The sequence below is a fragment of the Pantherophis guttatus genome, chromosome 1 (genome assembly GCF_059756535.1).
Source record: "Pantherophis guttatus breed Tessera chromosome 1, ASM5975653v1, whole genome shotgun sequence".
NCBI lineage: Eukaryota > Metazoa > Chordata > Lepidosauria > Squamata > Colubridae > Pantherophis > Pantherophis guttatus.
Window position 1 is genome coordinate 32892209 of NC_142063.1, and position 26955 is coordinate 32919163.

Sequence of the window (26955 nt, forward strand, 5' to 3'; positions counted from 1 at the left end):
ACAGGAAATCCAAAAACTTGCATGTTTTGTAAGCTCTACCTGCCCACCCACCCCAAAAGAGGGGGTATGTTTATTCTCTCTAAATAAAGGTTAATTTGTCTTAAAAGTAAGGAAGAAAAAGAAAGAAGTTCTCAAAAATATCCTGGACTCTTTTGCTTGGAGAAGAGACTGACTACTTAGCACAGGGGTGTCAAACTCAAGGCCCCACATGACCCTCCCAAGCTCCGTTTTCACTGGCAGAGGGTTGCAGGCGGCCCTGGCAGCCGAAAACAGAGGTTGGGAGCCCATTTTTGCTGGCAGAGCGCTTGGGCCACCACAGCCCCCCCCCACATGAGTGAGTCACGTCCATCCTGACCACACACACCCTGCCCCTCCAGGTCAAAAACAACCCTGATGCAGCCCTCAATGAAATCGAGTTTGACACCCCTGACTTAGAAGGTCTTATCTGTACAAGGCTTTCACTGAAACATGGAGTAAATTCCTCTGGAGTAAATAAATTTAGCCCCCAACTTGAATGTCTTTTAGGCATGGAAAGAGTAGCAGGAGGGGGCAGGGGAGAGCAGAGAATACACATCGACTATTATCCAGTTATAAATAACATTAAGAGTCTTTATCAGTCTTATCAAGTTTAATTTAGATTTCTGTGGGTACAAGAAACCTGGAAATGAAAGCACATGCTACTAGCGGTAATCAAATTGCCAGTTGATTTTTCAAGCCAAACTATATGGGAAAAGGACGAAGAGAGACAGACGGAAATAAAACCTAGAAAAAGAGTCTGGATTATGAAAGATGTCCAGGTAAGTGGAACAACTTTTGTTGTTGCTATTATAAAAAAAAAATCACACAGATTCATTTCCAAAATTCACCGTAAACAGAAAAATCACTGACATGAAATTACTCTCATAAAATTTTAATCTAACAAAGGGCTCACACCTCTGCATTAAGACATAGGCACTTAACATTCTTCAGCTAATACTGCATCATTTTTCCTGTTTTTTTTTAAAAAGCTACTTCAAAATCTTTTCAGAAATCTAAACCTGACCAAAAAGGAAAAAAATGTAAACTTAATTTGCCCTCTCCAAATCTCTCTTTTAGAATTAATTTTTGGTACTTTACACCCTCTCTTTATTCCCCCCAAATTCAAGCCAAGATAACTACCCACCACCACCTATTAAAATATATCACTAAGTCCTTAGTGGAAAGTAAGGGCCCCTTCCTATATGAGCTGCCTTACAAGCCCCATTTAGCAAACCTCTGAGTGAGCATGCCTGGATTTGCTTTGTCAGCTTCACTTCCTTTAATGGGCCTTATTTTTGAGTAAGGATGCTTAGGATTCTGCTATAAAATATTTGTCTTCTTTTCCTCCTCTACGGAAACGAAACAAAAGAGAGGACACGGTCCAAGTTAAAATCCACAGTGCTTAAATCTCTCTTTGAAACTGATGGAGTCTAAGTGCTTAACCTGGCTTGGTGATGCTCTCCGTCCTTTTAAACAAAATGCAACAACCTGTCATTCCAACTCAGGAAAGATTAAGTAAATGGAAAAGGATGCAATGGAGGGATGACACCCAGGGTTGCCCCACAAATGCGTTGAAGGGTGGATGTTCTCTCTTTGTTTGGCTACCCATAAGATGGTTTCACGAGAGAGGTGTTGCATAAAGAGAAATGGAAACCGGGATGATTTAGAAGCAATTTTTAAAAGGCATTTTAAAAATCACCAGGAACATTCTGAAAAAAACAAACAAAAAAAACGAGGGTTGTGGGGAGGGGGAGGAAAAAAATATATGACACAGTTCCCTTATTTACAAGCCCCACCTTCCGTGGGGGGGGGCAAACTCATGAGCCCAGGTCCACCAAGCTGGAAGTGAGAGGGCCTAGGAGGGATTCCTGCAGCTGATGTTGGTGAGGCTGGAGGCCGTGGGCTGGCTGTGAGGCAGTTAAGCCTGTCAAGGAATAGCTGGAGTTTCTGGCATGGCTCAGGTTGCCCTGGAGCAGGAGAATGGAGTTCTGATCCGGACTTTGGGGAGGCGAAAACTCCTCTTCGGAACTGGAGATGAGTGGCTTGGCCCCATCCAGAGGAGACAGCTGGTTCTGTTTGTTGGTAGATGTATTGTTGTTTTCAGTGTTTTCTCTGGGAAGGGAGGGGAGAAAGGAGAAATTAGTCATATGCCAAACTGGTTACAAAATGGAGTGGGGAGGAGGAATAGTAATCCTAGAAAAGCCTTTCCCAACCTCAAACTCTCTAGATAGTTGGGTGCTACACATCCCAAAATTCCTGGCAATGTCCCAACACATCTGGAGGGTCACAGATTAGGGAAGACTGGTCTAAATGCATGTTGGCATCTTATCCATAGAACAAGGGGGGAAAATCCACTAATGTAAATGTAATTCTCAGATCCCTGCGAAATTTCAGTCTTAGGAAATAAACCCTTTGGATGCAACTTTCTGGCTATACTTTTAAAAAGTCTCTTTCCTCAAAAATATATTTTATACATAGAAACCCCACCAACTTTAGATAGGATAACATTAGGTATCACAATACATTTTTATTTCCTCCAAGACACTTCTCTCCCCACTCTCCCCCACCCTGCTTACTTGCAAAGAAAAATACATAGAATTATTGCAGAACATATAACAGAATAACAGAGTTGGAGGGGACCTTGGAGGTCTTCTAGTCCACCTCCCTGCTCAAGCAGGAAACCTTTCAGACAAATGGTTGTCCAATCTCTTCTTTAAAACTTCCAGTGTTGGAGCCCCCACAACTTCTGGGGGCAACTTGTTCCACTGATTAATTGTTCTAACTGTCAGGAATTGAGTGGTTCCTTCTGTGATTCACACCAAATAAAGTTATATTGTGTTCAGTGGGGCTTGCTGTCACACAGGAACACTGCACAAATTTGTTTAGAAAATTAATATGAGCCTATGGTGTATTTTGAAAATGTCCCTAAAATCCCAGGTCTCTCTTTAATTCTTCTATTGGGAAATGAGCCTGAAATTGGAGAATTTTAATGATAGAATTTATCATTTAATTAATCTAATTGCCATATTGCTATTAGCCCTAATTAGTGTTTAGTATGATTACATCAATTATTTCGTTATCTTGGGGATGGGAAGAGGAAATGGCTTCAGTCTGCAAGATGAAAACACAAAACTTGTCTTGTACACCAAGCCAAACTTGCTAAAGCCTTGAGCCACTTGCTGAGATCCTAAAAGCAGCTGTCTTGGAGGGGAGCCCTACTGAGGGAAAAGGAATCTCTTCAAAATTATTTGCAGTTGGATTAAAAACAAGGGCAACCGAAGCAAACAGAAAAAAATATATGAAACCAATCTAGGAAATAATCATCTTTCAAAAAACAAAATTGAAAATCCACGGATGGCTCCAGCCTCAGCCCCTGGCAGGGCATTGGGGGCCTAGAAATAAATCCTGCTGATACCTTATTTCCAGATAATTGATCACAGAGTTGAAATCACTATGAGACAACTAGTAAACTCCTCGATTAAGAAGGCTTTTATGAAGGTGTAACCCATGTACTGTGTTCTATTATATAATAATGTTAAATAACTTACAAAAATATTTTTTTAAAAATGCCATTAACATTTTTTTTAAATAGAATGCTAGGAAAGAAAGAAAGTTTAGAGTCATCCCTGCCATTATATTTTGAATCCCCTAAAATTTTCTTAGGGGAAAAAAAAATCCCTCTTCCAGGTTAAGAAGTTACTTCCAAGAAAACGTCTCAGAAGGGCAACTGTTCTCCATCCCGAAGTCTAAATCAGGGATGGAAAACTCTCCCTCTTTCTTTCTTTCTTTCGACCAAGCCGACCAAGAAGAAGAAAGTCTCGTGGCCTGAACTAACCGGATTCGGGAATCTGAAGGAGCTTAGATCTGAGATCTAATTATGCCTTCGGGTGCCACAACACTCTCATTTTGACACATATCTTGGCGGGAGGAGGAAGGACTTGGGGAGCTGAAGTCGGCGCCCTCCAAACGGCACGGGTGGTGTCAGGGGTCCTGAAAACTTGATCTTACAACTTTGGGAAAGTTAATTGCGGTGAAGGCGGGGGGGGGGAGGAAACAGCCCTTTATAATCCAGGTCGCAATAGACATTCTGGGTTTATACCATCTTGCTCAAGAGCGTTTAGCTGGAAGGCAGTCCCGTTGCATTCTTCGGGTTAACCCCAAACCCCCTGATTTCCCGGCAGATGTGTACCATCTCCATTTTAACGACTTTTGAATCCAGGCGAAGATGCAGATCTGCCGCGGGAGCGCATTTGGAAATATGGCGGAGTCGCCCCAGCTGCGGGAGGGTCTTTGGGCAATGAGGTGGAAGGCTGGCCGGTTGCTCCTTTTGAGACCACAGACTTTGGTGGTCCTCCCTTCCCAGCTTGTGCCCTTGAAGACGGGCTGCCAAACTTTGTACCCGGGGGACGCTGTGCGTACCCGATTAAACCGAGCTCCCCAAAAGAGGGATTGAAAAGGCAGGGAACGAATCTCAGAGGCGTCAGCCGCGGCTCTCAATTCTTCTCCCTTTGGGGGCACATTCTGCACGGCGGAGCTTCCTCGTCGGCCAATGTCACCTTTGCAGGTGTGAGTTATTTAAAAAAAAAAGAAGCGCAGAAGTTGAGGGCTAACCTTGGCTTTTTAAGGCAATACAATCTGCCTCTTGGATGGGGATAAGGCAGCCTAAGATCCCGCTCCGCCTCTGCCTCCATTCTTCCCCAAGGCTGCGCTGCCATTTTTTTGCGCCGCATCGATTGCAACATCCCCAGAGGGGATCCGAATCTTGCAAAGTGGTGCGAAGCCCAGCGATCTTGCTGTCAAAGCGCCATCGCCTAAGGCGCTTGAGTGGGGAGGCTGGATGGATCGTGTCCACGGCTCCAGCGGGAACCCAGAAGCTTCTCGAAGGGGGGAAAAAAAGGAAAGCAAACAAAGAAAGAAAACAAACCCTTTCCTGGGACTTCTGCAGAGAAATTGACTCCCTCCCCCACTTCAGGACTTCACCATTTGGCTGCCTGTTTAGAGGGCTGCACTGAGTTGTGGCAGTCCGAATGGGGCTGGCATTAGCAACGAGCTGCTTCGCCTTTAGATGTTAAATTGTCCAGAACAAAGCAAAACTACAGTCTACAGAGCTCAGGAGAAATGCAACAATTTTTTTAATCATGGGATTTAAAAACAAAACAAAACTAATTTTAAGGCTGTTATCTCAAATAACGCATTTATCCGGTTTCGAGGAGGGGGGGGGCGGCTTCCGAAAGGCTAACACTGAACTGGCAGTTTATCTAGGTTTAAAATAGACTGAGCTTGACAGCACGTCTGAAGACGCTGTCAGATGATGGAATCACCTCGTTTCTACGATTCCGTTCCCTACCTCTCCCGTTCATAGGAGCATAGCAATGCGTGGGATGAGTTGTGTGCATCGGAGCCTGTGAAAACGTCTTTTATCAATGAATTAAAATGTACGTTCTTGGTGAAAAGTAGCTCACCTCCCCAACGCGATGTTTCCAAACACGGAAAGTGGAGTATCAGACTTCGCTGTATTTACTCCGAAATTAAGGTCTACTCCGGCTGAACCGACTTACCCCTGACAATGGTAGAATTTTACGTGTAAAATTGTCTCTGGCCGTAGCCCGAGCACGCCTTGCGTTTATTGTGAGTTCGCGGAAACTTTTCACCACGGTGTGCGCCCACGGAAGGATCTCGGGCCCAACACGCGACACTCTGCCGCCTTTCCTCTCCGCTTCTAAACGTTTCGTATTTTCCTGCTCAAGAACTTCGCCTCTACTTTGGTTTTGTCCAGAGCTTTCCAGCTGCATCCGAACCATATCGACGATCTGAATTCCTTCTTCAGACGGGTAGTAGGTAGTGTCGAAAGGAAGAGGCTTCGGCAACGATTCCGAAATGTAAGGCGTGGAGCGTCGTCGCCTCTGAAGCCATCCGCCTCCCCCTCGGGAAATCGCCTTTGTGGAATCCGCGGTCACAGTTGTAGAGAAAGCCGGGCGAGAGGGGGCTGCTTTCCAGACCAGGAGAAGGGCGTGAGATTGTTTCCCCCAAATGATCCAGTCCGCAGAGATTCGGAGATAAAAGATCCGAAAGAGCCTAAGGTCCCTTCCTCTCTTGCCGCCGTTACCGCTGCCACCGTAACTTGATGGCTGATCCTGGTGGTATAAGGCAGATCCCCTGGTTCTCGGTTTTCGTTTCCAGGCTGCACTTGGCAATTTCAGCAACTTGAAACCTCCAAGGGAACGAGGTGAACAATCCTGCCAGTCCTGCATCTTTGGGGCACTGCGCTTCCCTTCCCCCACCCCTTGCCATTGTTCCTGCTGCAATTGGCGCTGTGGCCTTCCTTCAACCTGGTCTTGGCCAGATGTGCAGGGACTATAATCTCCAGAATTCCCAGGTAGGGCTGCCTGGGAACCCCTGGAGCGGTAGCCCGAACACATCTGGAGGACATCAAGTTGATAAAGGTTGTTGGGTGTGTGTGTGCCCCTCTACCTACCCACCACTCCCCTACCTTTCCACACACACTTGTTCCTGCCTGCCTGGGCCGGTTGATATCATATTGAACAAAACTGGGGCCCAGCCTCAGAGAGGTAATATCTGGAAATAGAGGTCCCTGGATTTAGCCAAGAGATCTTGGAACGAATCTTGGGTGGGGAAGGCCTGGGACCCATCAGTGCGACTGACACCCTAATCCTAAACACATGTAAACCATCTTAAAGTTAAGCACTTCCATTTAACTGGGGGGGTGGGGGGGTGTAGCTCTGGCTGGGTCTGACGGATAAGGAGAAGAGAGCCAGCTTCCCGCTGCTCTTCCCGACTGGCTTCTTTTTCTCAACACCCTAAACAGCGACCACCATGGTGACCACGTCCCCACTCTTGCCTTCCAGGTGACAGGCGGCCTGAGGAGGCTCAGGCGTAGAGGGAGGTCAGCTGAGTTCCTCCGAGTTCCAGGAGTGACGCAAAAGCAGGCTTAGGAGTGCAGACTGGAAGTATCCCCAGAAAAGCCTCTGGGCCTTTTCTGGAGATGACCTCCCCAACCTAACCTTTAGCTGCCTTAAAAAGCCAGAAACACAAAGCAGCCCCTTCAAATCTTATGGCCTTTCTTCTAAGGCACCCTTCCTCCGGAGGTTGCAGTGCCTGCAGTTCGCCCCTGAGAAGGGAGGCGAACATCCCTTCTTTGCTGAGTTTTAAAATCACAAAATCTAAAACTGGACATGCAGTTAAGAGAGCCCCCCCCCCTCTTTTCTTTCTGCTTGATGGATGGTGATCATCACCACCATTGCCATCAGGGAAATGTTAGCTTGCACACTCACTTTCTGTCTTTTACATTTGACTTTCAAATCATGCCTACTGGAAGCACAAGCCAGGCTGGAGATGGTAGTAAAAACACCCAGGGCTATGAAGAGGCGAATCCTACTGGAGGCCATTATTTCTGGCTGCCAAGGGAAGATTTCCATTCAAGACTAGGAGGCAGGCATTCAGTATATTCTCAGCAGAATAGATGGAGTTGGAAAAGCCATGGGCAGCATGGAGGGGGGGGGCAGGTGGCACAAACCGAAAAATTAGGAAAGAGGAAGGAATCACTAGTGGGGGTTGGGGGATGTGAAGACTATGGGGGGGGCCACAAAGACATGAAGTGGTGGCCTTTGAGGGGGCTGCTTTGCTTGGCTGGATCCTCCCAGAACAAGCCTAACAACACTCTTCCGTTGGCGCTGTCTGTTGGAGCAGTACCTGGGCAGAGGGGAAGCACTAATGAACTTTAAGAAAAGGTTTATATTCTGTTATGAGTTGGTGTAAAGAAAATATGGGTGTCTGGGTGGGTGGGTGTCATTCCTCTTTTCTCCCTGCATGGAAGTCTGAGCACCCATTCCCGAATCCATCAATTCCAGTGCATTTCAAAAGACATAATACCTTCTCTTTAGGGTACCCAGGCAAGGCAGGGATGGTGGCGGTGGAGATACAAATGCAAATTCTATTAACTGACACCTCTTTAGGGCTGCTCCGTATTTAGAAACAAAGAAATTTACTGGATTATGATTCCCATCATTCCCGGCCAGCGGAGGGTTTTGGAAGCTACAGTTCCACACATCTGGAGAGCACCAGATGGAGCTCTAGCGGTTCCATCCGATTAAAGCTCAGGGCCCGCTGGTTTTTTAAGGCACGAGGGTTAACTACGCAATTGATCTGCCTCCTTACGGGCACCGCTATTAAATTTAAGTGTCCCTTCATGGGACACTTGCGCCTGAGTAAGTAACGTGCAGGATCGTGTCTTAATCCTTTGGAAGTCAATGGTGCAAGGAGGGCGCGGTGAAATCGTTGCTTAGCAAAACCGGCCAAGGGGGAAGAACAACACAGAAACTTTAGAGAAGGCTCGGTCCTTCCAACTGGCGTGGCTCAAGGCGCTGACCAGGGTCAACCGGAGCAGGGCCTACTTAATTCGCCCAGTTGCTTAGTTTTGTACAGCGCAGCCCCCCCACCCCCCCATCCCCCAGATGAGCGCAAGGATTGGGTTCCCAGAACCCAAAGCCCCAAGCGACCCAATTCTGCTACAGTAGCCCTACGGTCCTGAGACGCCACGCCAGTCCAGATCATCAGCACCTCGTCTTATTATAGTTACTGTTCCACCTTCGGGTAACCGGGTAACCCTTCCTTGCCCCTTCCCTACCTCGGCGGAGGAGCTTCAGGTTCTTCGCCTGAAGGAAACAACCCCCCCCTCCGGGAGTTGGGTGGGACCTGCCCCAAAGCCCCCTTTCCCCGAGAGAGCTGCTGCTCTGGGGGCCGCCGAGACCTTTGTCCCCCAGAAGAGCCCGAAGCACAAGCAGAACCCACCTCTCTTTCGCCTCCGCCGCTCGGTCGCGCTGCCTCCGGTTTTTAAACCAGTTGCTAACCTGGGTGGTGGTGAGGCCCGTGGCTTCGGCCAACTCCCTCTTCTCCCGGGGCGACGGGTAAGGGTTGTGCGCGTACCACTCCCGCAGGACGCCCCGGGACTTCTCCTTGAAGCAGTAGCTGGTCTCCTCCCCGTCCCAGATGGTCCTGGGCAAAGGGAATTTCCGCCGCACGCGGTACTTGCCGACGGCCCCCAGCGGCCGGCCCCGCAGCTTCTCGGCCTCCACGTAGTGCGCCTTCAGCCAGAGCTGCTGGAGTTTGGGGTGGTTGTGCGGCGAGAACTGGTGGCTCTCCAGGATCTTGTAGAGCTCGCGGAAGTTGCCCCGGTGAAAGGCCACCACCGCCTTGGCTTTCAGGACGCTCTCGTTCTTGTGCAAGTGGTCGCAGGCGGGCAGCGACCAGAGGAACCTGCCCAGCCGCTCCAGGTTGCCGCCCTGCTGCAGGACCTCGCAGACGCACGCCACTTGCTCCTGCGTGAAGCCGAAGGACGGCAGCATCGACATGGCTCCGGCGCCGGGCTGCTCCTCAGGCTGCTGCTGCTCCTGCGCCGCCGCCGCCGCCGCCACCCCTCAGCCCAACTGCCGCGGGCTTAGCTGGCCGAAGGAAGCGCGGGGCGGGGAGCGGTGGCGGTGGAGAGAGACTTTCCCGAAGAAGAGCCGGAGGAAAGTCGCGGCGCCGTCCCCCGCCCCTCCCCACCCCACCCGGCTGCTCTATCCAGGGCCGGCGGGAGCGGGAGCCGCGTCCGAGCGCCCCGAAAGAACGGGCGGAGGGTGAGGCGGCTCCAGTCAGCCGGGAGATTGGAGCCGGGAGAAGGAGCGTTAGCCCCGCGCTGCAGAGGGCGGCGGCGGCGGCGGCGGCGGCGGCGAGGAAATGGATGCTCTGGGCGAGTTCCTGCTGCCGGGCAAAGTTTTGCTTGGGGTCCTCCCGCAGCCAGGCTTAAAGCCGCCTCGGTGTCCGGGCTCTTCTGATTGGACGCTTCCAGCGCCTATCGGAGCGCGCGCCCAGTCCAAGCGGCGGCGGCAGCGGGAGGCAGCGAGCGAGCGGGCGCGGAGGCGGCCGCCCCGAGGCAGTCTGGCCTCAGCCTGGCGCTGGAAGGGGAGTTTTTTTTTGCGGGCTCGCTCGGCGCTCTGAGGCGCGGACGCTCTGCTTGGAAGCCGAACGACTGACTGACTGGCGGGCAGAAGGAAAGCGAGCGGCTCGAGGTTTTTTTTTTGGTTTTTGTTTTTCCTCCTCCCCCTCCCCCCCTCCTCTCTCTCTCTCTCTGCCCCCAGAAGGGAGACACGTCAGGAGCTTGCAAGATGAGCCGCTTCTCAAGTGTCAGCTGAGGGGAACGAAATTCTGTGCAAATCAATTATTGCAGACTTTAAAAGAAGAAGAAGATGAAGAAGCCAACACCCACCGTCAGCCGAGCCAGCTCACCAAATCCCCCCCCTCTTCTTCTTCCTCCTCCTCCTCCTTTCCTCGGCCCATCACTTCGCTGGCTTCCCATCCATCTCACCCTCCAGCCAACCAACTGGCCCTCCTTCTCCTTTTCAAGATTCCCTCGTTCCCGGTGAGCTCATATTTAATTACCTTAATGTTGGGAATGAATAAATGATGCCCCAGATGAATAGCTTATGGTATGCGCTAAATAATTAAAAGAGCCTCATAACTTTGCCCTCAGAGGATTGGAGGTGGAGATTTTCCTAATCATAAAATTAATAATCATCAAGAACCAAAGGACTGATGGATTGAAACCTTTTGATTCCAACCCTTTAAATATGGGCTCTGTGGCTAGCACCAAGCCAAGGGGTGTGTGGAGCATCCAACTCCCACAGTCCTTCGGATGCAAACTGGTGGGCTTTGAAAGAGTCAAGGACTCAAGGTGCTGGTTGCTCTGGCAATAACACAAGCAGAAAGGCAGAGGCGCTCCGGAATTAACGTCCTTGAGGTGTTCTCCAGCAGATAGGTATCAGGGAACAGAAGGTTGCTCGGATCATGGTGCTGCCTGCCTTCTCGTAGCCAGATCCAATTTGTTCCTTAGGCCTGGGAAGAAACCTCATCATCAGGTGCTTTTTAGGGTATGTCCTTCCAATGAAGTTGTAGCTTTCCCAGGTTTATCTGGGAAAGTGAATCCATAGAAGTTGGAAGATTGGCCCCTCTGAATAACACTTTGGGCTTCCAGCAATGTTAATGGGCAGAGCAAGCAGGAGGAACTGAACAAGAATCCAGACTCAGGTCAAATTCTTAAATTCAGGAAGTTTGGAGTCAGTCATCAACTGGCTTCACTATCACACTTCTTTGGTTTTGACTTACCCTGTTGTGTGAACTCAGCCTTGGGTGTATTAACTATGGCTAGATGACGTAGTTGTGATATGCCTAAGCAGGGATAATTAGCCAGATATTGTTTGTGATATCAGCTTCACTAGCTAAATCAGACCAGGAAATGAAAACTATTTTTTATTGAGATTGGCTGTAATAACAGAATCTGATTGCGTTGTGTCTGTCTCCACCTCCTCCTTATATTCCAGTGAATCAGAAGCTGATTATTTCAAACATTATTTCATTGTTTTGGACTTCAAAAATGTTTCAGCCCTTTTTGCCTAGGTAGGAGCTGATGGTTCCTGCATGTTTCCATTAAGGTCATTTTCTCTCTATAGGCAGATGAAAAGGATGAAATTAGGAATCAAGATTATGCACACTGGTGAAAAGGTGGCAGAAAAAAGAAACACTGTTCTGAGTCCAGCTCAACTCTCTCACACACAACTCTGTTTTTTAACCCCCATATAGGGAAATATTTTCCCACTGGCCCAATAGTTGTTGTTTTTTTCAAAAAAAAAATTTTTGGTTTTACTTCACAGTCAAGCCAGCAGCCCCAGGATTACCTGATCACTTGTCATCCAATTGCTGTGCTTGTGTGTTCTTGAATTCAACCAAAATCAGCTAGTGATGCTACCTTTCTGGATAAACTAACACATAGCATGTAAAAGCAATATAAGAAGCCTGTGATGTAACTCTACATTCCCTGGAACCAATTCATATAGAACTCAATACACTTTTCTTCTGAGCAGACATAGCTAGAGTTTAACTTTAATTTTAACTTTAATTAAGTAGAACTTCAGTTTCTACTCTGAGTGGCCCTAAGGGGATTAAACAATTCTGAATTATACTTCTTTCTTTTTCCTTGCATTTCCACCTAGTACTGTAGGTTCTCCCAGCTTTTCTTTTAGATGACTGGTTTAAGAAGCAATTATAGACTGGAGGAAGTTAACTTGCCTGGGAGAGTAAACCAAACAATTAAAGCCCATCCAAATAAAGTTAATCTGTGTCAGGAGAACCAGCGATAAGAACAATAGGGGTGAGATAAGTGGAAAAAGTGCCAACAAATACTGCAAGCCAATGCCTTTCTAGTTCTTAGAAAGAATTGTTCAAATTCACTGCAGAATGTAAAGCCGATGGCCAGAGGGAATCTGCTGCAGCAAAGTCAAGCAAATGTGGTGCTTAGTTTTGAAATTGGCCCCCTTAAGGAGACGGGGTGGTCGATCCTTTGTAGTGGGGCCCAAGCAAGCATACCCAGAAAATAAAATCACTATCATGTTTCAGACTTCCACCCCAGACTCATGTCTCTTTAGCTGGAAATTTCCCAGGGGCATTTATTTCCAGCTACACTGTTTGAGCATTTTTATATTTTGTATATGACACCCTTCAGTTTTCCCCTGTTCTATGAATGCAGGTAAATGTGCTCTGTCCAACCATCTTCCTTCACAGTGGCAGAAATGTTTGGGGCTGCAATCTTTGGCTTCAATCCCAGAGCTACAGTTTACTTGTTTGGAAGACTGGATTAGAGGTTTAGCTTTATTCTTAATTTATGGATCTGGTCGGTGTGCATCTCCCCTGTTGCTGTGAAAGGCCATCCAGTATCTTTTGGCTTCTCTTCTAGAAAATATAGGAGAGGATTGAACCACTATATTTGCTCAGGATTAATGTTGCTATCGTTTTCTCATTGCTGCACATAAAATCATAAACCAAGCACACTTGGCTGCATTTTTAACCTTGAGTTACAGGTGTTCAGCTAGTTTGTGGTTGGTTGTGGGATGGGAACACACCAATTGGCAAAGAAGAGCTGGGAGTGGAGCAGAAGTGATGACTGCTTAGGCCCTACTTTGCTCAGAAATGTTTGGAGAGACTCCATGCATCTTATCTTCTTTCCTAAAAGACTCTGGATATCCCTCCTGCAGAGCAATAAGAAATAGGCAGCTTTGCTAAAAAAAAAAAGAATGATACAAATTCATAGGTTTACTTTGGAGCCAACCCCATTACTTCAAGGAAAGCTGAATAGTTAAAACATTCTCTTGAAGTCCAGCTCTTGGGAACTTCATCGAGGGGTCATGTGGTTTGCTTGGCAACAGTATCAAAATCGGTTAACAGTATCTTTTTTTTTTCTTTTCTGGGATCTTTCCTTTTTTCTTCCTTCCTGCCTTCCCTCCCAGTCTAACCTACAGCCTTGAGACTTCTAGCTGGTGTCCCATTCATTTAGTATTTGGAGATCAGCAAAACTTGGCTAAGCATAAGAATGTAGCTTGTTAATTCAATCATAGGTATATTTATGTGGAAGAAAACTTTCTTGGAGGAAGTTGGGCTTCCTTCTAAGTTAATGGCTGTAAGCCTCCCATGTGACTATTTGTGAGATGGGCAGCCATATAAATATGAAGGATTAATTAATTAATGATGTAAAAATAAAGTTTAAACCCTGTTTGGGCCACTTGCCTTAATAACCCCTCTCCCCACCCACCACAAACACACACACACCATAAAGTCAGAACAAAATATTTATTGGCCTTTTGCATCCCCATCTAATTTTTATAGTTTGAAATTAGTCTTCCCTAAACTGCCTATGGGACTCATAGCCCAGCATACTTGGAAGGGATCTCATAGGGAAAGCCTATGCTGTAACAGATGTGGTGGTACTGTGTACTATTCCAATTCAGTTTTGTGCTGAAATTGGAGACCACATTCCCACTACACATGTCTGTGAATCAGCTTGCTTTGGCAACCAGGCACCATAAAGAGGATGATGTTTTTCTTCACAGCAGCCTAGTGGGAGCCAGTTTGGTGTAATGATGACACCCCAAACAGCTACAGAAGGTCACTAGGTGACTTTGAGCCAGACTTTTCTCTCTCAGCGTAAGGGCGAGTTATTGTGAGGATAACAGGAAGGGAGAATTTTATGTAATCTAAGCACTTTGAGATCCAGAGGAATAATAACAGATTTTCCTTCCCCTGTCAATCTTTCAAAAGTATGTCATGATGCCTGGCATTATTGGGCACACGGTACCCAAAAGGGATCCCTTGGGAACCTAATGCCATGAAAATAAGAATAAGAATAATAAGGAGGAGGAGGAGGAGGAGGAGGAGGAAGAGGAGGAGGAGGAGGAGGAGGAGGAGGAGGAGGAGGAGGAGGAGGAGGAGAAGAAGAAGAAGAAGAAGAAGAAGAAGAAGAAGAAGAAGAAGAAGAAGAAGAAGAAGAAGAAGAAGAAGAAGAAGAAGAAGAAGAAGAAGAAGAAGAAGAAGAATCAATGGTTGTACCAACAGTAATAAGAGCCCTTGGAGCAATACTCAAAGGGCTGCCTATATACATGGAAATGTTGAACTGATTAGACCTGAATATCCGGACTTCGCAAAAAACCACTCCAATCGGAACTGCCTATATACTCAGACGCTACCTTAACAGCTCTTAGGTCCATGGTTAGGATTTGAACTATTAAGTTTTTACCAGTTCCAGACTGTGAATCGAACTGAAGATTAGCCATAATAATAGAATTTTTTTTTCAGAAGCAAATATTGGGGCTCCCTCTGCCAGGCTGTTCAAAACCATGTGCCCGAGCCCGACCTTCCACCCAGAGAGGGGGAACACAAGTTTCTCAGCGAACAAAGCTTGGCTGGTTGGAAGGACGGTGGGCGTCGGGTCCAGCTCGTCTGTCGATAGGCTGCCCTAACCAATGGGGACTGGAAGAATTCCTCTCTCGGACGGCCCCTGACCGGGTGTCTGGTAATTTTCCCCAGCCCGTTTTATTTTGGTCCTTATGATGTTTGAGGGACGCTGTCCCAGCCTTGTGCCAGAAAGAATGTCTCCGCCTGGACGGGATGCTTATTGACAAGGCAGCTGCGAGGGGACCGGAACGGGAGTCTTTTAAAGTCCTCCCCCCCCCGCAAAACTTGCAGGAGGAGCCCCCACCCCACCCTAAATCTTCGAACAATCGCGCAGCACCTTTTTCTTTCCTAGCCCCGGGAGAAAAAAAACTCCGACGCCCCGCGCGCCCAGGTTCCTCCTTGCAACGGGGACCGCTGCTGTCGCCGCCGCCGCCGCCGCCGCTTTTGCTGCAAGGGATGTTTACGGCTCTCCAATAAGGACTCGAAGGGCGAAAGGGCTGGCACATTATGCCTGCAGGCCCGGCAGAAAGACAGACCCAGGCGAAATCGGGGCAAATACTCTCCCGCCTGCCCGCTCTCGGTCTCCCGTCCGCTTCCAAAAACGCTGCTTGGCGCCCTGCGCCGGGTCTCTTCCCCAAGGTCTCTTCCTCCAAGGGTCTGCCTAAACTTGGAACTCAAAACCGCGCAAGCCCCGAATAAGGAACTCCGCAACAGCCTCCTCGAGAATTCGGGTTGCAGGCTGGCACCGCCGCACCAAGCGCCCTTTCTCAGCAACGGAGGAAGGTCTCGGTTGAGTCCAGTCGCGATTTAGGGCAGGAATGTTGTTAGGAATAACGAGCGGCCGTTTCTCAGAGCAACCAACCGGCAATTTGCAAGTAACTCGGTTTGCAGCGAAGGGATTCCGTTTCGGGGGGGGGGTTGGTTTCTTTTCTTCTTTTGGGGCGAGGCGGCTCCAATGATTCCTTGTGAAAAAAATAAGGGGAAGGGGAATATAGGCTCCATTTGCTACACCGCCAGGGGTCTCTACCTGCAAATTCTCTTCGCTCGCTTTAATTAAAACCATTATTTTGTCTTCTTCCAATCCATGGGCGACGGGGCTGTGTTTATAAGCTTCCAAGGAGATTGGGTCGCTGTTGTAGCCTGCAAATCGGTTGGTGGTGGGGATCACACAGACACACACACAACCTATCTATACAGACCATGATTAGAGTCAAACTGAGATGTATAGCACAAGGTTGGGAGAGGCTTTACAGTATCCCTAATTTTTTTTTTAAAAAAATCACAAATCTTAGTTCACGTTATTTTACGGTTCCGCAGATGAGCAAGAGAACGGCCAGGCTTCTTACTCTTCTTGCAACTGGCAGTTAATCTCGCTTATCCAGAAGTTCTAATTTAATTTCGATCTGTTTTCAGGCATAAACTTGGACTGAGCATTTTCACACTAATTCTGGCCACATTTCTTTAAAAGGATGGCATCCAGCATTGCACTAAAACGTAATTTGGTTGTTTGGGCTTAGATTGAAATCAGCCATTGTGGTTTGTAATCCACGGTTTACAGTTGGGGTGCACTACTGGAGTCTCAAGGCTTCCCATGGCACTTTGCTGTAAATTGTAAAAAAGGAGGAAATGATAAATCTATGGGAACTAATCATATTCACTACATTTAATAAATCTAATGCAAAATTAATTCAATTATCAAATGCATTTTATTTTTTTTTCCTAGCTCATTTTCAAACGTGGCAGGCGCTCCAGATGAATCTGCAAAAGCAATCTCTCTTATGCTTGTGCATTGAGGTGTGAAGTGAATAAATTGTGGTTTAGTCAGCAAGACCCGAGTTTAAAAACTTGTAAGTCCGGCCCTGTGTTTCGTGCAGATAGCCAACCACATGCCAAATAGTCTGGACTACAACTCCCACAATCCCTGGCCAGGCTGACTGACCCGCAATAAGGAGAGGTATGATCTACCCTCAGGTATGAAGCCGAAGTTTACGTGGCCATTAGCGTATCTAGAGGACAGCCGAAATGGCTACTATACCAAATGGGCGAAAGTGCCTCAAGCACAATAAAATAACTCCTTTATTATCCTTTACTCACAAATAAAGCCGATTGCCTGTCACTGCCTGTGGCTTCCTACATAAGCATCTTCGCCTGAAATCAAGCCTAATTAAAATGCCCTTAAATCCTTATTCAGAATGGCCCTGAATTCCAGAGGATCTTTTCCCGAGAGAAGTACCAATTGCCGTTTTCATGGAGTAGGTAGGTGGTTATTGCCTGGAAAGCTTAGACAATATCCCATAAAATCAGAACCCTTTTACTGAAGGCCATTACTTGGCAACGGTGTGGATGAGGGAAATCTAGTGCATTTTATCATTACAACCGAACCAATTACACCTCTTGGTTAATTTTAAAGTAATTTTAGCTGCAATTCTCTTTGGTCAAGGGAAGTTTTTGGATCGAAGCCGTTTTATATTTCCACAAGGGTACTATAGCAGACTGCTTCGTCAGCCGTCTTCGGCTAACTGGGAATGCTGGGAAATGTAGTCTGAGCATATCTGGAGACCAATGGATTGAGAAAAACCCTACCCAAGAAATGAATACGTCTTTCCCTTGTAAGTAACCTAAGGCTGCAACTTGAAGCAACCCTGGGCTGCCTGCTCCGAAATTCCCCCCAAGAGAACTCACAGCTTTGCCGGAGGCTGAAGTCCCAGGCAAGTTGACCTAGGCCTAGGGGGCAGGCCCGCTTAAACCCAATGCCACTTCCATCCAATACCCTCTGACCTCCTGGACTTCGGCTGAGTTTACATCTGGACAAGTGGGTGATTAGTGCGCATTTCAAACACAGAAGTGGCAGAATTCGGTGAGCAGAATTGGCAGGCTTCTTGGCACTTCTCAAATTGATTTGCCCTTAGAATGAACGCGGGGGGGGGGAGGGAGGGAGAGAGAGGAGATGCCCTGTCTCAAGTCCATCCCACCACCCGCTACGGAGGGTCCATGGGTGTCTTTGGGCCAGACTTAGCCCAACCTTCCCCACAGTGTTGGTGTTATGGGAGAGAATAGAAGAAAGGGGGGGGGGAATGTGGACATCGCCTTCAGCTTCTGAACACCAGGCGGGATAAACATCTAGACCTAATAAACAGAAAGCTTAAATCTGTACCTTGTGTTTTGTGTATGTGTGTGTGTGTGTGTGTGTGTGTGTGTGAGAGAGAGAGAGAGAGAGAGAGAGAGAGAGAGAGAGAGAGAGAGGGTGCGTGTGTCTAATCTTTGAGCTAGATCCGCTTTCCCGCCCTGTTTCTTTACAATTAAAAACGCAGACTCGAGGTGGGGCTTGGGGAAGAAGGAAAGAAAAGCTCCAGACGGGACTGCCCTCCCTTCTCTTCGTTTATTAATTAAAAATGAAGGGATTTGCAAAATGCGGCCAGCGAACTGCAGCAAGTAACTCAAAACTCCAGCGATTTCCGACCCTGGAGAAGAAGAGGAAATACAAAACCGGGCCATTAGCAAATGAGTTTTGTGTTGTGCTTCTTTCCCATCCACTTGCTGTTCTGAAAAATAGATCACATTTCGTTATCTTTAGTGGGAATCTGAAACGTGATACCGGATCTCACCCGCCCTGGCTGCTAAGCGCGGGGAAACGAGAGGGAGCGAGGGCCAGTTGCTTGGTTGATTTCTAAACAATAAAGGGCTTGTATTTTGTTCTTTTTCCTCCTCCTCCTCCTCCTCCTCCTCCTCCTCCTCCTCCTCCTCCTCCATAAAAATTAAAAAGCCAGAGAGAAAAAGCGAGGGAGCGCGAGGCATTTCCCATCTTGTTTAGTGCCATCCTTTAAAAGCATTTCCGCCCAAAGCGGCTGGAAATAATTTTTAAAAACCCGAACGAGGCTTTGAATGGACTGGTTGGGCAGCCGTGGCCATCCAGACACCTGTAAAAACAAAGCGGGTATTAGTGAAAGAGGAGGAGGAGGAGGAGGAGGAGGAGGAGGAGGAGGAGGAGGAGGAGGAGGAGGAGGAGGAGGAGGAGGAGGAAAAAATAAAGTTGTAAAGTTGTTTATGGACATTTATTCAGCTCAGTAAGAAAGTGCCAGGGATATCCAGAAGCCCTTCCAGAAGGGTAGTCTTTCCTTCCATATGAATGTGTGAAAGATTCCTGGGTGCACAGTCTTCACCCTACCTTCTCTCTCTCCCATTCACACACCAGGGAAAACATTAAGTGAAAGAGTAGGTGAGTATGCATGTTTCTGATCTTACCATTATCTGTGGGCTGCAGTGTCTTCTCCTTCATCTAAGTGGGGCTGCCATTTGAGGCATGAACTCATGGAAATCAATGTGACTTACACTCTGAATTAAGACAGGTAAAAGATCCTCAGTGGTTGACTGGGGATGATGGGATCTGTAGTACAGCACAAATGAACATCTCATGGACATTTCCTTGAAGATGCTGATTAAAATGGTCTCAGGGTGCCCATCTTGCAGCTTCACTCATTCTGCATAATCTTCCCTTCCCGCCAAAATGTTCAGCCGAAATCCTTGGATTACATGGACATCAATAGCTGAGGGAGGAGAAAGCACAAAAAGGCACATCAAAGGCTGTTCCAGGGAATCTGAATAGGAACAAACCAGGACCCAATAAAATCAGTGCAAGATATCTCTTGAAGCTGGGTGGGACTGGGCCACGTGATTGTGAGTAGGGTAGACTGTGACCATTCTGATCTGAGATCATGGTGGCAATCATAACCATTGTAGAGTTTCTCCCCTAGAGTTTTGCATATTCAAGACACTTTGCACACACCATGCCTATCACACAATGTTCCTCCTAGTAGACCAGGATTTGTCTACTGCAGAGGAGAGAGTTAAAATTGGCTGAGAACAATATAACAAGATCAGGGCAGTTGTGTAGTTTGAACTCTGGAGATACAGGCATCTGTTTCTTATCTCTATGACACCAAAATGATGTACAGGTGGTCTTCAATTTACAACAGTTCATTTAGTGACTGAAAAAAGTGACTTAGGACCATTTTTCACACTTACTTTGCAGCATTCCTATGATCACATGATCAAAATTCAGATGCTTGGCAAATGACTCATAAGGTATTTATGACAGTTGCAGTATCCTGGGGTCACGTGATCACCTTTTGTGGCCTTCTGACAAGCAAAGTCAATGGGGAAGCCAGAATCACTTAACAACTGTGTTACTAATTTAACAACTGCAGTGATTCCCTTAAGAAGTGCAGCAAGAAAGGTCATAAAATGGGACAAAAATTCACTTAACAAATATTTCATTTAGCAATAGAAATTTTAGGCTCAACTGTGGTCGTAAGTTGAGGACTACTTGTAATGTTAATTGTGACATCACATGCCAGGCAGAGTTTGCATCACAGCCTCATAATTCATGTTTGTCACCTGCCTCCCTTTTCCTCCTCCCCTGTGGACACCTCATTGTGGGGTCTTCCCACTTTTCCCAGTCTCTCTTAAGTACCACACCAATATGCCATTGGATCATTACTCTTAATAACCCTTAAGAAGAGTACAACCCCTAAACCAATTCATTTGGAACATAAATAGTGATAATTAAGTTTTTAATACAGGATGCACTCTATTTTTCTTTTCTAGATACAATTGGCAGCAAAATCATCTGCATATTGGCTCAAGAAAATGGATGTTGCAAAAGTATCTACAGGTTTGACTTTTAAAAAAAAAGTCAAAATGGAAGTTGTGAAAGTGAAATCAAAACTATTCTTATGTGTGTATCATTAAAAATTAATTTGGTCATTTTCACATTTGCATGTAACCAAGCTAAAACATGCCTCGGCATTATCTTTGTGCCTTTGTGACCTTGTCTTCACCTTATCCCAGGTCATGAGGGAGATATCCTTAAGTCTTCTTAATTGTTGCTTATATTAAAGTAGTATTTTTCCACCATGCAAGGACACCTGAAGGTGGGCAAAAAATGTTCAGCTTTGTCATCTGCTACCTTGGAAGGAGGTCAAGGGAGAGCAGGGACTGGAAATAGAAGCAATAGAGGCAGAATATAAAATGGCAATGGAGACAGCACATTTTGACCTTCCTTTGGACTCAAGAATGGGTAATGGGGAAAGGCCTAAGCCAAGGTATCAAACTCAAGGCCAGGGGGCTGGATCCGGCCCATGGAGTGCTTAGATCTGGCCCATGGGGCCGCCCTGGCAACAGCAAAGGACTGGCCTGCGATGCTTCTGCCAGCGAAAACAGAGTCAGGTGGGCTACATGCAGCCCTTACGAGCTCCATTTTTGCTGGCAGAGAGTTGGAAGAGGCCATCACAGCCAAAAACAAAGATCGGGAGCCCATTTTCGCTGGCAGAGTGCTCAGGCCACCATAGGCACCCCCCCCACACTAGTGATGTCAAGCTGGCTATGCCCACGCCCAACCCCCCCCCCCAGGTCAAACACAACCCTGATGTGGCCCTCAATGAAATTGGGTTTGACACCCCTGGCCTAAACCAATGTTTGCGTAATAGTGGTTTAATAATATACACTTGGTTGGGGTCATACAACACTTTAAATCTTAAACCAAGGCTTACAAAACTCTAGATTTCAACCAGTCAGTAAATGGGAATTTTCAGTTTTGTGACTTAGTGTATAGGGTGAACCCAGTAAGAATTAGCCTAAGGCTTCAGGGTCATTGATCCTACTCTTCAATGGGACAAACTAGAGCTCCAACTTTCAGGTGAACTCAAGAGATCTGTCTCACAGAACTGCTCAGGGTGCTGCCTGTGGCTGACAGTGATCTGTTCCAAGGACTGATTTCAAACATGAGACTGATTTCTGCATAAATGTTTCACATTCCTTCTGAAGGTGAACATTTCTTCAGAAAAGGTTTTGGTTGGCCATATTTTCTACCAATTGGCCTGCCTTCCATTCAGGAAGTAAGAATTAAATAATATTCCGCTGAAATATGCTTGGCTAGATGCTTTAGAAAACTGCAAATGGGCCAACATTCCCATAAAAGAGATGCACTCAAAACCGCTGTCCCACTGCATCTGTAAGGGAATATATAACAGATCCATTGGAGTTAGGTGGCTAATAAATTCAAATAAAAAAGTGAGAAAGCAAGAATCCACATAGAAAAATGTGGGGCCTTTTCCCAGTTGCACCTATCCAAGCATATTGTGATATTTTTTTCTGTTCTGTCTTCAGAACATTCCCTTCAGTTCATCCCCAGTCAATCCTCCTCAGCTAAACTAAAGTTAAAACAATATCTTCCCTTTCATCTCTGTATTACCCCAGGAAGTCTCGGGATGTATGAAATCTGTAAGGATTTGTCTTAGAGGGAAGTCAGGTGATTGAGACAGAGATGAGCAATAGGGATAGCACATTTCATGCTGGTATACTATACAGTACGTTCTACCAACACAAGAGTAGAGAGTTTTTCAACTCAGAACATGAAAAAAGCCTGAGAAATGTTAACTGCCATCATGATATCTCCCCAATTACAGGCAATCATATGATTTATATGCGTGACCACCCCACATTAAAACCTTTTCTATTCCAGAGCTGAGTTTATGCACTCAGAATAGGCTTTGACCCAACTTCGACAAGCTTGGGTATCTCTGGGTTACTGAGGATTTTCCATCTTTAACTCTGCTGGAGGTGCTTTTCTGAAGTCAGAGTTGGTGTGCAATTAAGGGACTCTCCTGAACTCTCCTGCTTGAAGAACAGGTGGCGGGTATGGATCAATTGCATCCATCCTTAGATCAGGAGGCCTTGCTCAGATGATTCATGCCTTAGTCCAGAGGTGAAATCCAATTTTTTTTACTACCTGTTCTGTGAGCGTGGTGTGGCTTGGTGGGCATGGCAAGGGAAGGATACTGCAAAATCTCCATTCCCACTCCACTCTGTGGCCAGCCAGAGGTGGTATTTGCCCGAAGTGCTCAAAATTTCCACTACCGATTCTCCAGAACTTGTCAGAACCTGCTGGATTTCACCCCTGCCTTAGTCACCATCTGTTGGGAAACTCACAGCCAAGTAAGGGGGTACGGTCAAGCAGGGAACTAGCCTTGAGTCCTTATGCAGTAGCAAGAGGTATAAGCATAACCCCTCCTGCCTCCCCATTCCATGGAACCTTATCTGATTGTTCCCAAGAGTAGGTAAAGAGTCTGGGGAGATTTTTGCAATGTAGGTAGAATACAATAAAGTGGCTGACTTGGATCTTTCATGTGTGGATCTTTCTGTTTGTGCCGCAATACCACTCTCCACAAATCTTGGCAGGACCTATAAATTGATCAATTTAACAGGTAGCTAAATCTGCTGTCCCAAGCACCTATATCTTCCTATTTCCACTCTCTACTGTTAGGAAGCTTAGTGGGTGATTGTTTTCCTTCCAATAATCCATGCAGGAATCCTCTACTGGGGGAATCTTCCATCTCTTTCCTTGTCTGGCTTAAATCAGTAAGAAGATTCCCATTTGCTCATCTCTTTGCTATAGCAAAGTAAACTCCTGCACCTACATCTGTGCTCTTTTGACAGATCTCCACTCAATTGACAAGAAAACAACACTGGCATGAGAGTTGGTGTCTACATTATCAACTCCAATTTCTAGTTATTCCTGGTTCCTTTTGGGGCAGTGGATGACTAAGCTTTGAGGGTATCTGAAGAAGCAGAAATGTACTCCTTTAACAATAAGAATCTGAACCTCTTTCACTTGGCAGCTTGGTATACGTGTAAGGCATTGTGGGGACACCACAGAGAGGTAAAGTTGTTGGAATGTGTTTCTGCCACACAATATTCGCCTATCAGTCGTAAGGGCAGGCTTTATGCAATTTGGGCGATGCAAGGAGGCAATATAAGTCAATAAGGAGGATCCCATTCCTATGAAAGGGAGGCAGCTTCTTTTCTGCCTGAACAGAGGGGACTGCAGCCGAAAGGCCAATCTTCCTGGTGTTTTGAAGTTTTCCAAAGCAAGGTTAGCCCAGTGACCCCGCCAGCCTTCTTTATCCAGGCCCCAACTGAGGCTCCCAACCTAGCAAAGAATCAGGAATCTGGTCGCGCCTTTTCCACGAATAAACGTTATGAAAAGGCATAACGTTCACGACCTCCAAAGCTTTCCCGAGCTGCGGGCTCACTTTATCAGAAGCATCAGAGCCATAATAATATACGTAGTCGGAAAAGCGGCGGCCTTGATTCCTGCTTTTCTCTTTTTTTTTTTTTTGCCACCATAACGCGGCTCTCTCCCCCTCCCAACGTCCCCAGCAAAGACACGCTTCTCCGGTTCCCGCCACTGAAGGGCCTTCAAAGCGTGTCCTGCAACAGGCCCGGCGCTTTAATGCCGAAATGAGGCGCATCCACTTCCGGGGAGCGACGCCGGTCGGGCTGCGGCCTAAAAGGCACGTGGACCTCGGGCGGGTCCTTGCGCGGGAGTGGGAACGAGGCAGCCCTTCGGAGCCCCTCAGCGTCGCGGGGCGGCCGACGGAGGGCTCCGAAAAGGAGAGGCGAATTGCAACCGAGGCCGTTGTACGCGTTGTACCCTCTGCCCGCCTTTTTTTTTTTTCCTTGCGCCGTTTGGAGCTGCTTCGTAAACAGAGGACGCAGGGCTCCCGCTCCCTCCCTCCCCTGCCGGGTCCTTTCTGGATGCTGAAGTCTGTCTAAGCGGGAAAGAATTTCCTTTTTGGAGGAGAAAGCCTCCAGCTCCTTCTGTTCAGAGGAAAGTGCCAGTGACGGTAATGTGGGGTGACACTAAATAAACAGTTAAGTTCGCCTTGGAAAGATGGAGTTCATTACCCGGTGAGCGGCAGTTAAAGCCAGACCAGGAGGGGCCGGTTTGTTTTGGCGCAAAACGCCGAGCGAGGCTGCAGCTGCTCTGTTTATCCAGGTTCCTCTCCGCTTCCACCCCCTCACCGCCCCTGCCGGCTGCCGCCGCCGCCCTTTCGTTCTCCCCCTTCGCCCCAGCCCTTAAGGAGAGCGCAGAAGGGAGGGCGGGCGGGGGGGGGGGAATGAAGCTTCAAAATCCTTTAAAATCCATGTTTAGGTTTAATTCTGAAACGGGGATATTAACAACCTTGGACCTGTTCTTTTATTTCTCTAGAGAGCCAGGGCGAGGGAAGCAGCGGCTGGCACCCTGGAAAAGGAGATCCGCCGAAGAGCGACTCTCGCCTGCGGTGGGAACGAACCGAAGCGGCGGAGGAAGCTCCAGGCAATCCGAGCAGTGGTGGTGTGGGGAGAGTTTTTCCCGGGGTGGGGTAGGGGCAGTGGTGGGATTCAACCAGTTCGCACCACTTTGGGAGAAGCGGTTGTTAACTTTCTGAGCAGTTTGGCAAATTGGTTGTTGGAAGAAATCATTAGGGCAGAGAACCGGTTGTTAAATTACTTGAATCCCACCACTGGGCAGGGGATGTACCGCCGTTCGCTTTTCAGGCAAGGGGCCCCGAGCCGCGCAGGTGCAGATGTTGTACCTTCTTCGCTGCACCTCTGCCGGGAAAGAAACTCACTCTCTGAGGTAAATTTCAAGTGGGATTTACTCTCCAGGAGATCCTCTTAGCTTTTATTCTGGTGGGCTCCCTTCAGATTCAGCAGACGCTTCTTGGTGAAGAAATTGGCTCAGGGTGCTGCTAAGCCCAGGATTTCAAAAGTCTTGAATCGTGGTCCTTTATTCCAAAAATCCAAGCTGACCCAGATCCAGGTATATAGGAAAGGGATGCCGAACCAAAACTGTTCTGCAGGAGGAAAAACTCCTGGGTCGATTGACCAAATGAGTCATTTAAAAAGGTGCTTTCACTTTCTGTCTCGTTTCTCAGCTTATGCTAAAGCCTTATTTTATTTATTCCACGCTGAGGGTTCCAGAATTGGGTGCCTGGCATCAGTTACTGCTATGCACGTTTATTCTATGCAGGTTTTCCTTTGTAGAAATGAGGCTGCAGTCTTGTAACTATAGCACTCAATGGGGCTTCCCAATCATGAATGTGATTTATGTCAGCAACTATAATTTAGAGTGCTTGAACCCACCAAGTTGTATTCTTAGGGCACACTTATTGATGGGTTGCTTACTGAATTTATCCCATTCTCCATTCACAGCACACAAGCCCACCTCACTCGGACAGGAAATCACCTAACTAAGGCAAAATAGTTTGGGATTAGGGCGTGTTGGGCAACTTCAGTGGGCAGTTAATCTTACCATCACCTCCCCTTTGACTCATTCCCCAGCTCATTTATACTTGCCTTACTATGTTATCCCCGTAGGAATTTTAAAAGATATCCTCAAAAAACCCTGCCTCTCATGGTAATAACAGTGCTTTATACCAGTATTTTTCTTCTCTCCAAGCAAATTTCCACAAGAAAAGAGTGGTAGGGAGAACAGAAAAATCGCTCCTTTGAGGGGGTGGGGGAAATGAGAAAATTGGGAGTGGGGGTGGGTGGGGGCGCCGCCAGAAGAAGCTGCGAAGGGAAAGGCGCTGGGTTGCCCTTCTTTCCGGGTCATTACGGTATTGCTGCTCTCCAATCAATCCTAATGCGATGGCAATTGGAGTCCCTGATGAATGCCTCTCAGGTTTCGTGTAATGGCTCCACCACATTTTCCTGGACCTCCTCCTTTAACCTGAGATGCCAAGGGGACGCGCTCTTCTCAGCTGCTGATTACTTCAAGATGTGGGGACTTGGGCTTTGGGGGGAGGAGGTGGAGAAAGCCTTTAAATATCTCAAAACTGTTTGTTGTTATTCTAAACCCTTTATTTAATCACAGCAAAGTTATAGCTTGCCCCTTTTCTATGGGGGCTTCCTTTTATCTGTTCCCTCCTTTCCATTCAGCATTTTGAGCTCTAGCTCCTGCCCATAGTAAAGCAAGCAGATCTGGGCTATTAGGTTCTGCAAACTGGTTAACACACATTACTTGGAAAAGGTGAGGATGACATTCCAGACTGGACCTAATTAATATGCAAAAAACCAGGGTTCCTACCCCAAATTGATGAATCTATCCAGTGGCTGAGCATGTGCAGAGTAATTTTCAAATTGGCTGCCTTATCACACAAGTCCATGTTTGTCAATGCAGAAATAAGCCTCATTAATTTTGAGTTGCTTTATTTCCAAATAATTGCAGGTTTAGATATTTTAGCTGCAAGGAAGATATATATTGATTTTAAATACATGTGCATGAAAGGATGTAAAAGTGGGCCCAGTGCCTTTTTTCCAGTTCTGCCAGACTGCATG

The 26955-nt window shown here is 47.1% G+C and overlaps 1 protein-coding gene and 1 long non-coding RNA gene across 2 annotated transcripts; one reads left to right on the forward strand and one right to left on the reverse strand.

Annotated features, from left to right (window-relative positions):
- Nucleotides 1–609: 609 nt before the first annotated feature.
- Nucleotides 610–13574, reverse strand: SIX1 (SIX homeobox 1). Its single transcript, XM_034433532.2, has 2 exons — nucleotides 8827–13574; nucleotides 610–2130 (listed from the first exon to the last, which is right to left on the reverse strand). Exons 1-2 carry the CDS (start codon nucleotides 9384–9386, stop codon nucleotides 1836–1838), a joined length of 855 nt encoding a protein of 284 aa, XP_034289423.1. The 5' UTR covers nucleotides 9387–13574; the 3' UTR covers nucleotides 610–1835.
- Nucleotides 10298–17944, forward strand: LOC148116378 (uncharacterized). The gene is made up of 2 exons (XR_015728273.1): nucleotides 10298–10435; nucleotides 13353–17944. It is a non-coding gene; the product is annotated as an uncharacterized LOC148116378 (long non-coding RNA).
- Nucleotides 17945–26955: the final 9011 nt, after the last annotated feature.

What these genes read in the sequence shown, in the direction of transcription:
- SIX1 (XM_034433532.2), bottom strand. Translation starts at nt 9,386, where the DNA reads ATGTCGATGCTGCCGTCCTTCGGCTTCACGCAGGAGCAAGTGGCGTGC. An exon ending in GCGGCGGAGGCGAAAGAGAG is followed by an intron (nt 2,131 to 8,826) that starts GTGGGTTCTGCT and finishes CTCCCTTCCCAG; the next exon opens with AGAAAACACTGAAAACAACA.